Raw genomic sequence first — 12,698 nt, forward strand, 5'->3', positions numbered from 1 at the left:
CTGTTTTGATACAGACTTGGCAGAAGGCATGACACTGAAAAGCTAAAATTTTTGGAAGAATCTAAATGACACAGGAACAGATTTTCAAACTTAAATGCCAAATTTAAATGGAATTTAGGTGTTTAACCTGGTTCTGATCATCTTAGCAAATGCATAACATGTTTAGACATGTTTTTAACATTTCACCAGTTACTTATCCATATTCAACAGCCTAAATGCCATTCAATATCAAGTGCTTTTATAGTGTGAAACCTTTTTTAAGGAAAAATTTACTAATCTTTGGGTGTAAGCTAACAGGGATGCTGTGGTACCTCAAAAAGGTACAAATCTGTGAACTTGGGTTTATCTTGCATTAATCACCTCATGTTTGAGGCACCCAGAACAAGTGGTAATATCAGGCATACAATTAGTTACTGCAGCTCACTTAACAGACAGTAATTTGCTAGGCCACTAAACTCGATCATGCATGTCACGCTGAGGTTGCTTGGGTGAGGACTGACTATATACACTATAATCCAGTTGAACAGTTGTGTTTTGTACTTAATTTTATAGTTTGCTTTCCTATCTTCAATTTTAAAACAATAGAGTATGGGTACAAGTGCGGTTAGACTTTTTAAATAAAATTTAATCCCTCCATTCAAATTAATGATTATATAATAAATTTCATTCAAACATACAGAACACATTAATGAGTGTTTTCTGAAAGAAATAAAAAATTGGGATATGCTGCTTCTGTAAAGTAATTCAAAATGCAACATTACTACGGATCTATTGATTCCTATCAGAACACCACACTGTAGTAGGATCTCTTTTTTTCAGACTGGTTACTAAAGGTCACGAACACTCTTTTCAGGACTGTTCTTAAAGTGTACCCACCGCAGCATGAAATATACAATATTATTTGAATATTAATGAAAGCTGTGCAAAACTCACTGAAATCCAAAGAATTATGATTCAAAGACTTCCAGATGACTGGAATGTTTTTCTGTGGTTCATCCTCTTCTGATGATGGGAAAATTTCATCATCACCATTGCAGGTTACCTCACAAGAACAGCTGTTGACCATAAACGTAACTGAAGATTCCCCCTGCTTGAGACAAACATTATAAAATAAGCAAGCAAGCAAACAGCATGCCAAGTAGTATGAAAACCGCACATTTTACCATTCATTCAATTTGTTGGTTCCAGCTCAATAGGTACATTAGAGCTTAGAATATTAGCTACATTATCAGCTTAGAACAATTCACAGAACAGCATCATTAGGGTTTACCACTATTTAGACAGCAGAAACTTGTGGAATACAATGTGATGCTGTTGATGTATTGTATGGCATAAAAATGCACACTGAAGGAGGTGATCCTGCCCCTCTGCTCTCCTAAGACCTCATCTGGAGTATTGTGTGCAGTTCTGGCATCCTCAGCATAAAAAGGACATGGAACTGTTGGAACAAGTCCAGAGAAGGGCCATGAGGATGATCAGGGGACTGGAACACCTCCCGTATGAAGATATAGGCTGAGAGCCTGAAGAAGAGAAGGCTGCATGGAGACCTAATAGCAGCTTTCCAGTATCTGAAGGAGGCCTATAAGGATGCTGGGGAGGGAACCTTCATCAGGGACTGTAGTGACAGGACAAAGGGTAATGGGTTAAAACTTACACAGGGGAAATTTAGATTGGATATAAGGAAGAAGTTCTTTACTGTAAGGGTGGTGAGGCATTGCAGTGGGTTGCTCAAGGAAGCTGTGAATGCTCCATCCCTGGCAGTGTTCAAGGTCATATTGGACAGAGCCTTGGGTGAGATGGTTTAGTGTGAGGTGTCCCTGCCCACAGCAGGGGGCTGGAACTTGATGATCTTAAGGTCCTTTCTAACCCTAACTATTCTATGATCCTATGATTCTAAAAATGCATACGGAGTATTAAATAAGGAAAATAAATATGAAAAACAATGAGACCCAGGATACTATGAGTAAGAAATCCTATTCCACAATTACATACAGGACAACTATGATTCCTAAATTAAGTGAAAAAAAGAACAAGAGTGCAAAATTTGATAACACTGTCACTGAACACTTGAAACAGAGCAAAAAAGACTAACAAAGTTTTAAAACTTTGTGGAACACAATGAATGCCGTCTTTCTGTTCATCTCACAAAGACTATCCCTTGTACCCCTTTCATCAAACTCAACATGGTTTGGGACGCTGAAGAGTTTTGAGATACAGAAAAGAGCATTTCCCAAGATTTATACAAAGTCATTTTTTTAAAAAGAAGGAAAATAATTCACTGCATCTTCTCTTCTTCCCAAATGCTTTCTTAGGCCTAGGAAGAGAAAACTACCCAGCACATTTTTTAAAGCAAAATACACAGGCAGAGTGTGAACTGACCAGTATTCTAAAATTCCACATGGATTATATTTTCAGCAAGTCACACAGGTACAGCACACATGCGTATCTTTTATATTTTAGAGCAATAAGAACTCCTACTCTCTTTCACCTGATTTTTTCCCAGGCAGACTAATCTGCAGAGCATGTTGACTCTGGGATCAATCACTAGCTTGTCTAATACTACTTGTCTTCATCTAAAACCAATATGAATTATCACAGAATTTATCCATGAACCTTAACCCAACATCGCTGCATGCTACAACTCCAGATTCTATCGATTAATCTTCTGCTTAAAAGGTCTCAAATTTCATATAGCATCTAAACTCTGCATTTTACTGCCAGCTAAATTCACAAAAAATAATGCTAAAGCCAAATAAAGCAAGATAAAAAGTTGACAAAATATGAAGGCTTTGGCAATTCTTAGATATGGATTAAAGACTGCTTAGTATTCTTTTAACTTACAAATTAGTGTACTAGCTATGGAATTTCCACACGAAATGTCTATGAAAATGTTTTCTTTTGATGTTAAGCAAAAAAAAAAAAAAAAAAAAAAAAAAAGGAAAAAACCAGGCAGAAAACCACAGTACACAAGGGAAGTCTGCAAGGAGAATTCAGCACTTACATCGATATTTGACTTTACCAGAGAGAAAAAGGATCCAGTTAAGTTAAAGCAGTGTATTTTGAAATTCTCTGGGAAGGCTAAATTATGAAAAGGTCATTACCTATGAGAGGAAACTCAGCTCCGCTGCCTCTAAAAGGGCTCAAGGGGAGTTTTATAAGCACTGTAATCACTAAAGCTATGTTCTAAGAGGGGCTGATACTCTTTGATTGGACCACATTTTATTCATTCCTCCAAGAAAGGCATGAAAGTCAAGGTAATAATCTACTTCATGTGAATCAATTGTACATGAGAGGTTAAAAGAAGTCAACTAAATGTAACATAATAGCGCAAAGATGAAAACTGCAATTTAGCACAAACATGACATGCATTTCAACATTACGATATACAAGCATCCAACACCATCTATACCACTTACCACTCATTGAATTACACCTTCGACTACCACTGTCGGTTGACAGATTTTGCTGTTACCCTGAGGGCTGCCTGATAGCCCCTAACCCTTAAGGTATGACTCAGAAAATAAAGGAGCGGGGACACAAACCTAATTGAAATAGATCTTAAACTGGATTATACTACAAGAACTAAGAAATGCAAAAAAAAAAGAAAATTAAGTTTCTATTTTTTTATCTATGAGATCTCACTTTATAGAAATTTAAAGACTGAATAGAAGCATGAAGTGCTACCTTTTCCTTCTTGAAAATTATTGTTTTACTGAACTAGTTGCTTCCACTTGGTAATCTGTAATGTCTATCACGAAACAATCAGTTTGCACTGTAGCACAGGCATTCCGTGAGTACTAATGCAATACAGAGTTAGTACCTTTTGGTCCTATGCCCTGAGTAAGCATGCATTAACATGGTGCTCTGAATGATACTATCACATGCTGCACTGGATTTTGTGTTCACATCACCTGGATTTTAACTTCAATATGATATAACAATCCATCCCTAAGCATCCCTTGGGCCCACTGTAGGAGAGGATCTGGTTCAAGACCATCTTAAAAATATGAACGTACACAAGTCCATGGGACCTGATGAAATCCATCCGCGGGTCCTTAGGCGCTGGCAAATTAAGTTGCTAAGCCCATGTCCATCATATTTGGAAAATCATGGCAGTCAGGTGAAGTTCCCGATGACTGGAAAAAAGGAAATATAACACCCATTTTCAAGAAGGGGAAAACAGATGACCCAGGGAATTACAGACCAGTCAGTCCCACCTCTGTGCCTGGCAAAATCTTGGAGCACATTCTCCCGGAATGCAAACTAAGGCACATGAAAAACAACAAGGTGCTTGGTTTCAGCATGGCTTCACAAAAGGGAAATCCTGCCTGACCAATTTGGTGGCCTTCTATGATGGGGCTACAGAACTGATGGACAGGGGCAGAGCAGCAGACATGATCTACCTGGACTTGTGCAAAGCATTCAACACTGTCCCACATGACACCCTTGTCTCCAATTTAAATTGGAGAGACATCAATTTGATAGGTGAACCACTTGGTGGATAAAGAACTGGCTGGATGGCTGCATGCAAAGAGTTGTGGTCAGTGGCTCAATGTCCGGCTGGAGACCCACAACGAGTGGTGTCCCTCACGGATCGGTGTTGGGACTGGTCTCGTTTAACATCTTTGTCGGTGACATGGACGATGGGATTGAGTGCACCCTCAGTAAATTTCCCAACGACATCAAGCTGTGTGGTCCAGTTGATATGCTGGAGGGAAAGGATGCCATCCAGAGGGACCTCGACACGCTTGTGAGGTGGGCTGATGCCAACCTCATGAAGTTCAACCATGCCAAGTGCAAGGTCCTACACATGGGTTGAGGAAATCCAAGGCACAGCTACAGGTTGGGCAAAGAAGAGATTGAGAGCAGCCCTGAGGAGAAGGTCTTGGGGGTGCTGGTTGATGAGAAAATGAACATGAGCCAGCTTCAGTGTGCGCTCGCAGCCCAGAAAGCCAACCGTATCCTGGTCTGCATCAAAAGGAGCGTGACCAGCAGGCCAAAGGAGGTGATCCTGCCCCTCTACTCTGCTCTTGTGAGACCTCACCTGGAGTATTGTGTGCAGTTCTGGCGTCCTCAACATAAAAAGGACATGGAACTGTTGGAACAAGTCCAGAGAAGGGCTACGAAGATGGGCTGAGAAAGTTGGGGCTGTTCAGCCTGGAGAAGAGAAGGCTGCGTGGAGACCTCATAGCAGCCTTCCAGTATCTGAAGGGGGCCTATAGGGATGCTGGGGAGGGACTCTTCATCAGGGACTGTAGTGACAGGACAAGGGGTAATGGGTTCAAACTTAAACAGGGGAAGTTTAGATTGGATATAAGGAAGAAGTTCTTTTCTGTTAGCGTGGTGAGGCACTGGAATAAGTTGCCCAGGAGGCTGTGAATGCTCCATCCCTGGCAGTGTTCAAGGCCAGGTTGGACGAAGCCTTGGGTGAGATGGCTTAGTGTGAAGTGTCCCTGCCCATGGCAGGGGGGTTGGAACTAGATGATCTTGAGGTCCTTTCCAGTCCTAACTATTCTATGATTCTATGAAAGAAAGTCAAATGGAAATGGCACAGTTCCAGCTTGTCAGTATGACATCCAGTTTGTTTCTCGATTAAGCTTTACATAATTACCTTTCAAGAGCTCTGGAGCTACAGATATCTTCTGTAGCTAGTATCACAGATCTGTAACTTCTCTCCGTTCTGTAACCTGGAGGACAGAATTTATACGCTCTGCAAGTGAACATGAAAAGAGCACCTATTCCATTTTTATGTCATCTGTTCTTTCAACTATTTTTCTAAAAGTGTTTTCTGCAAAATGTATTTCATAAAAAAAGTTCACCAGGATGTGGTGAGACTCTCAGACTGCAGACTGCATTACAACTAGTTTAGTGTAACCTACAGAACTCCCTGTAGATCTGCAATTTGTTAATACTACAAATATGCAAAATTGATGCTGTGTGAAATTTTCCTGTCATAGTCACATTACTTTTTCCTAAACAAGGCAATATTTTATAAATTGTTAAGCTTATATGAATATTGCTTCACAGATGTAAATACAATTAAACATCTGTGTTTCCACACATAGATAAAGAAGCTGGTGAGTTGCAAAATCTTAGGGAATTACTAAGAAATACTAGAAATCCTACAATGTGCCTTACATATACTAAAGACCATAAAAGTAATTACAGACTACTGTTGATATGGATGGCTATGATACACCACAATGATTCATTCAAGGCTGATTCCAACAAAGCTCCATAAACATAGGTAATCACTCACTTTCCACAGCAGCACAGGTGCAGGCTACAGCAGAAGTATTAGGTGTGGAACCTGGCACTAGAAGAACAACAGACTCAATGCCAGCCTAAGAAGAGCTGCCAGACTCTGTTTAGTAGTTATATTCAAATCTCATACAAATGTTAGTCTTCCATTCCTGTCGACAACAAAAGTAATCTAAGAACTTAAAACTTAAAGTTACAGACTACCACAGACTAACTTTCCCTTTATAATATTCTCATCACTTTAAAAACAAATGAACAAAAAAAAAAAAAAAACCAACCCACAAGCTTGCTATAACAACATTTTAATTAAATCCTACAGAACCTATTTTATCACATAACATTTTCATGTTACTTCACAGAAGCAATATATTTTCCCATTTGCTCCACTGTTTCTTCCACACCCACTGTACATTGTGATACCAACCTAATTTTGGATCAGGGCCTGCATGCATGCATATGCTTAACTATTATTCACATAACTCATGTCATTGATGCAAGTGTGCTCAGAATGAAGTTAAGCAAATACACGAGTGTTCCAAGATCCAAAATCTCCTGTTGAAAAAGCCTTGGAGCTAGGACTTTGACTGATATAGCTGAAATTCCATACAGTGGTCTTTTATGAAAACAACAGATTGCCTTCTTAAAAAGCTTACATTCTTCACTAGAGAAACTGCTATAAACACCTATCATAACACAATTCTAAAACTGATAGTTCTACCACTGAGCAGCAATGAGAATACAGTGGGACAGAGAGCTCAGAACACATAAGGAGAGACTATGATAATCCCTTTATTCTTTGTGGTGTACCTTTATAACAGAACTCCTTGAAACGAATACAAGGAGAGAGATCGCATACATGTCCTTGCAGTATTTGAAGTACAATACACAGACTCATAAGAAAGTCAGTCCTTTAAGTGACTTTCAAATAAAGTCTCTTCATTGTGAAAAGAGAAGAAAAATTTCTCATTTCTCAGAGAACTGGACTGAATCTGCAGTCAAATGGAATACGAAAGAAAATCTTTTATTTACTATCTTTGTGTCTGAAATAAATCAGTTTATAAAAAAATGCAGTACTTGTTACAAAATTTTGAAAACATAACTACAAGGTTTATCTATATTCTTATGATGTAGAAGAGAAACCAAAGGTTACCTAGGAGAAGTATCAATGATGACAAAGTATTCAAAAAATGCCACCCACAAAACATATTTTGCAACTTGAAAATCCTTCCTGTTCCCCCTGACATGACTTACAGTGCTTAATTCTACAGCTAAAGTCCTAAATGGAGATTAATTAAAATAATTCAGGCCAGAAGGAACTGGACAGAAACAGGCTACAAAATTAAATCAAGTCTAACCAGCTGGTTTTTTCTCCTTTAATACACAAGGCATGTAAATATCTCCAAAAGACATTTTCTAACTTGTACAAGTGTTTTTTAAATCATCTCCAAACTGACCTGTGAAATAGATTTGCTGATGTTTAACAGGGGCATAACTGCTGCACTTCTGAAATGTGTTCCACCCACATAGGTCAATATCTTTTACAAACAGGAAGACAAATAAGCTTTACAATATCAACATATGATAGGTAAATACAATGCAATAGTATGCTACAAGAAAGAGCAGCAACAGGCATGATTCCCATCTTTTAAAGGCAAACAGGCTCCTTTCTTCTATCAAGTGTAGAAAGAAAACTACCCAACTCCCTCTAATTCTGGACTACCGCTAACTCTCAGTACATTAGCAGAGGTTCCAATGGCTTAAATTTCTGTTTCTGATGATTCAAACACCAACACAATTTAAGAGTAACGGAATAGCACAGTATTGGGAAAAATTAAAATATTTTGCAAGATTGTTGTGCTGTCAGAATAAAAAAATAAATATTTTCACAATTGTACTTTCTCCTAATTCAAAATATTCAAAATTAATTTTGTATTAAATAAAAAAGGTGATACTTGATTTAAAGATTCTGGCTCATGCTTCAGAAAATTCTTCACCCTCAACAAAAAGCATCCTACATTTTAAATGCACAAAGTGGCAGTCTTACTATCAAAGTAAAATATTGATGAAGCTAGGTATCATATTATGTATATTAGATTGGTGACCTTGGTTTTTACCATGAAGCAAATGAGGCATTCCTGAATTTTGAACATGTGCTTTTACTAGCATTATTGTTGGTTTGGGTTTTTTTTGCAAAATAACTACAAAAAAGTTATCCTATGCTGTGTTTACCATACTTTTAAATAACAAAATAATATATCTCTTTAGCCTTTTCTGTATCACTGGTAATGAAAGAAAAGAGGGTGTGTTAAAGAAAAAAAAGCTTCAATTATTATGCAAAAACACATTTTGAAGTTGCACAGTAATGTATTAAACCAGAACACTCAGTAAAATGTTATTTTCCCCCAGGCACAAGGACTCATTTTGCTGCCAAAAACAATTTAAAACAAATTTCTATGCAGGCTTTGTAGTTAAACATGAAGAGGTTTGGCTGAAGAAAATGCATTATAGAGAAGGAAAACAAGCAGAGACTAAGGTACGGTAGCTATAATTGCATAATGATTATAACAGTAAATTCAAAAACATAAAATTAACACATGTGGCACATAACAAAGAATGAATCTACAATAAAAGTTAAAAATATGTATATATCTCAGTTGAAATTATAACAAAACTGATGTCATAATACTTACTAGAATTACACATCACTGTGCAGCCTATTAATGGTTTCAAAGTGCTTACACAATTGGCTACTTTTGCACATTGTTCATAATGGAGTATTTTTTTACCAATTTTCAGTAATCCATTGAAAGTCTGAAACTAAAGTTAGTTCTTCTAAAGCAGTGCTTCCCTGAAGTAATTCGTTGTTGTAGGACTGGCTTTTAAGCACTGTAGGACTTGTAAGCATCAAATAGTGAGAAAAAGTACAGTACCACAGGCGTCTCAATCTTGAAGGCCTCTCTTTATTGTTATGCACGTAAACCATGATAACTTAGTAAGAAGCTATGCTCTGAAAGACTGACTGGTTCTCTATATTCATTACTTCCTGAAAACCCATCTTATTTTAATGTGCCCTAAAATAATCTATAGCCAAAAGATTCTAATACTTTTTCTTACAAGACAATCACTGCAGAAAACAGACTATTTTCCTTTTAACTATACGTTAGTTTATACACCAAAATCCAGGGCAAGACACTGTAAACCTTACCCCTCTGAGAGTGTGACAGCTTTGTCTATAATGAATTTGAAATATGATTTACTGCAATGCTGCTTGAAACTGTGAGGCTTTAACCAAATCTAAAACATCTACATAAGAAGGGGAAAAGAGCTTCTGAACAGATAAAAGTAAAATCCTGATTCTTATATAAAATTTTATGCATTTTAATATGATTTTTTTCCTGATTTATGTAAAGCTTTGTATTTTTCATTTTCCCTAGTCTGTCACATTGTAGTGATGTACAGTGCATTTTAGCATCAAGTTCGCCATGAGCAATAAAGTCAGTGCTCCCAAAGAAATATTAATATATTATCACTCTTCCCTATCATGCCCAGCTCCAGAATTTTCCTTTATTCAGCCTATTTGGTTTTGCTTCACGTAGTTGATATCCTTTTCACAGTCTCCCACACAAATATTTAATGTTTTATTTTTGAAAGAAATCCCAAACTAGAAATTGACAAGATGAAATATAATTTACTCTCTAAGGCAAGAATGAGGCCATCATAGAAGAAAAGTGTACAGATATTTTATCTGTTTGGAACAATAAAAATAAAAATAAAGGGGGGAAAAAAGGCATGATCTATTGAAAGCCATTCAGGAAATGTAGTCACTCAAGAGACGTGAAATGTAAACTACCAATATAATAACATTCTGTAACAACCCCTACCACCCAGAACAGGTTCAGCAATCTTCAATCTAGAAAGAAGAAGGGACACCTATAAACAGATGCCTGCAACAGTAGCAGAAAAATCAAGAGATGTTCAGGAGGAAAAAAGAAATAAATCATTGCACCCATAAAATAGGGAAAAGAAAAATAGAAAAGTGATACAAATAGAAAAATAGCTTCTGTTTTGAGCTTCTTAGCCAACATACAGGTCTGCAATACTTAAACCACTAGATATCCTATCCCTGTTCTGCTGTTTCTATGGAATCATAAGCTAAGAGAATGAATTCCAGTGAATAAGTAACAGTTCCTTTAAGATCTTTGACAAGGATAATCTTCTCTGCATGATTCGAAGTACTTTCATTAGATGCATCTCTCACATTGAAAAGATAAAACCCAGTACTTTTAAAACTTAAGCACTTGCGAGTCAGTATATTTTAAATCATTCAATTTACATAAGAAACAGCAAAAAAAGATGCTACCTCCTAGCAAATCAACACTGTTCATACAGTTTTCTAATACAGCTGTGTTTCACAGTGTGCCTAGCTGTATTACACAGGTTACACATGTGCTTGAGCATGTGTAGCCTTGGCTGAGCACCTTGAGGTTTCAGGATCAAAAATACTACACACATACTACCCCATTCATTCATTTGGCACAAGGAAGTATATGTGTTTTTTCCTTGTGTCAAGTTCTGAAATTCAACTAAATATGTACATTGTTATTTGAAAGTACACCCATGTAAGAACATGTAGGTTCACTCCAAACCGTGACAAAGCAACATAAAAGTAGAAAGCATGCATGTAGCTTTAAAGGAAGATGACATTTGCAATATACTTGCCTTATTCTCCAGGTGTAATTTTAAAAAATGAAGGTAGGCCACAGGTGCAAATGCATCAGCCGAATGCACAACCACCTCAGCCGAATCTCTGGAATACAAAATTCTTAGCATCAAATATTAGTCTATAAATTCACATATAGACAATACTTAGTCAATGTATAACACAGATTCCAAGGTAACTCATTGTCGATCTATTAATTTCTTATTTAATTACGAAACATTTTGTATGAAACAAATGAAGAAAAAAGTTTGCTATATAAAATTGCATTGTTGGACTACATTATCTCCCCTGATTTTCAATTTTCAAAAGGAACACACTATACTTCCTGTGTGAGCCAGAACAGGCTGGAAGCAGGAACAACCACAAAACCACAGATGAAAGAGTAAATTAATTTTTGTTACCTCACCAACTCTGGGGGATCCCCAAAGCAGCACTTGGGCAGAGGCACACAAGCGGGGACACAAGCACACTGCAGAGCTCAGTCCATGCTAGAGGATCACTGAACCTGCTGTTTTCGCCTGTGTTCAGGGATTTGCGCAGGCGTAATTTACCACTGTGCTTTGATATTTCCCATAGCAGGGCAGGAATCTCATGTTCAATTGGGTGACTCTAAGATGTTCACAGATGTTCTACTTGTCCAGCACACAAGGCTGAACGACAATTAGCATGATACATGTTTTTTGACAGTCTAGCTGCAAGTCACTTGAACATGTTTAAAATTCTCCTTGCCAACCCCAGTTCCAGACAAGTACTGAGAGACTGAGTTAGCTGCAGTCTATGAAAGCATAAATAACATTTTACATTCTAGAGACTAATCTGTAAGGCAATCTTTTAATTTCATCAACAGGAGATTTTTTTTTTTTTCTTAGAAGTCCATTCTCTTGATTAATGCTCCAGGGATTAGTTCTTGAAGTATTAACAACATACAGTATTTCATGATGAGAAACTGACTCAACCATCTTGCATCTGATACTGAAGACTACTAGACACAACTTTTTTGTGCCAAATGTATTGGTAACAACAATAAACTTCCTGTGTGCTGATTCAAATTAGTTAATTTTAGTTTTCATTTTTACAGACACAATCTGTCACACTTTGATTCACAAGAGGCAGTATCTGCTATATCCATCTGTACGGTTTTACTACTTAGTGAAAAGGTAACTCTAGGAAACAAACAGCAGACAGTGAGAAACTCAAAGAAAACATAAGAGAAACTCTTAAGAGATGCAGTACAATAAAATCTGCAAATTGTTATAGGTAAGGCTAGGGACACACAGATAATTTTCTTGAAAACACAGTGCCCTTGTCATCTTCACAGTATTCAATGAGATGATAAAGATAGATTTCTAGTAATGTCACACAATCTCCAAACAAACAGCATGGAGTACATTCCTATGACATACAGCTAACGTGTATTTGATGGGACTACCATAGATAATCTAGTTTAATATGCCAACATTTCTAAGCTGATGGGTCACAGTAGGTAGATTGTTTGGTGATGAAAATAGTATTACAACACGTATAAAAAGAAAATATTTTTTCCTAAGTACTACATTTTCTGTCAGCATCTCCAAACATACATCATTATTCTAACAAAAAATTTTGAGTCATAATCATCATATCTCTCAAGTCTGTTTGAAAGTCTAGGAAATATCTAATAATTTTACAACACTAACATTTTCACAAGACAAATATGATAAACTAGAGGAAGTCTGAG

At 37.1% G+C, this 12,698-nt stretch overlaps 1 protein-coding gene across 9 annotated transcripts in view; it reads right to left on the reverse strand.

Moving 5' to 3' along the window:
* Positions 1-12,698, reverse strand: part of DPH6 (diphthamine biosynthesis 6) — a 220,532-nt gene that overhangs the window by 129,474 nt on the left and 78,360 nt on the right. For 7 of the 9 annotated variants that reach the window (XM_065686551.1, XM_065686549.1, XM_065686550.1 and 4 more), the window contains exons 8-9: positions 10,981-11,068; positions 934-1,090 (exon numbers count right to left, since the gene is read on the reverse strand). In XM_065686551.1, coding sequence (XP_065542623.1) covers positions 934-1,090; positions 10,981-11,068 — 245 coding nt within the window. The remainder of the gene's footprint in view (positions 1-933; positions 1,091-10,980; positions 11,069-12,698) is intronic. The other 2 variants (XM_065686552.1, XM_065686548.1) reach the window with 1 other exon arrangement.

This window comes from Lathamus discolor, chromosome 6 (assembly GCF_037157495.1).
Source record: "Lathamus discolor isolate bLatDis1 chromosome 6, bLatDis1.hap1, whole genome shotgun sequence".
Lineage (NCBI taxonomy): Eukaryota > Metazoa > Chordata > Aves > Psittaciformes > Psittacidae > Lathamus > Lathamus discolor.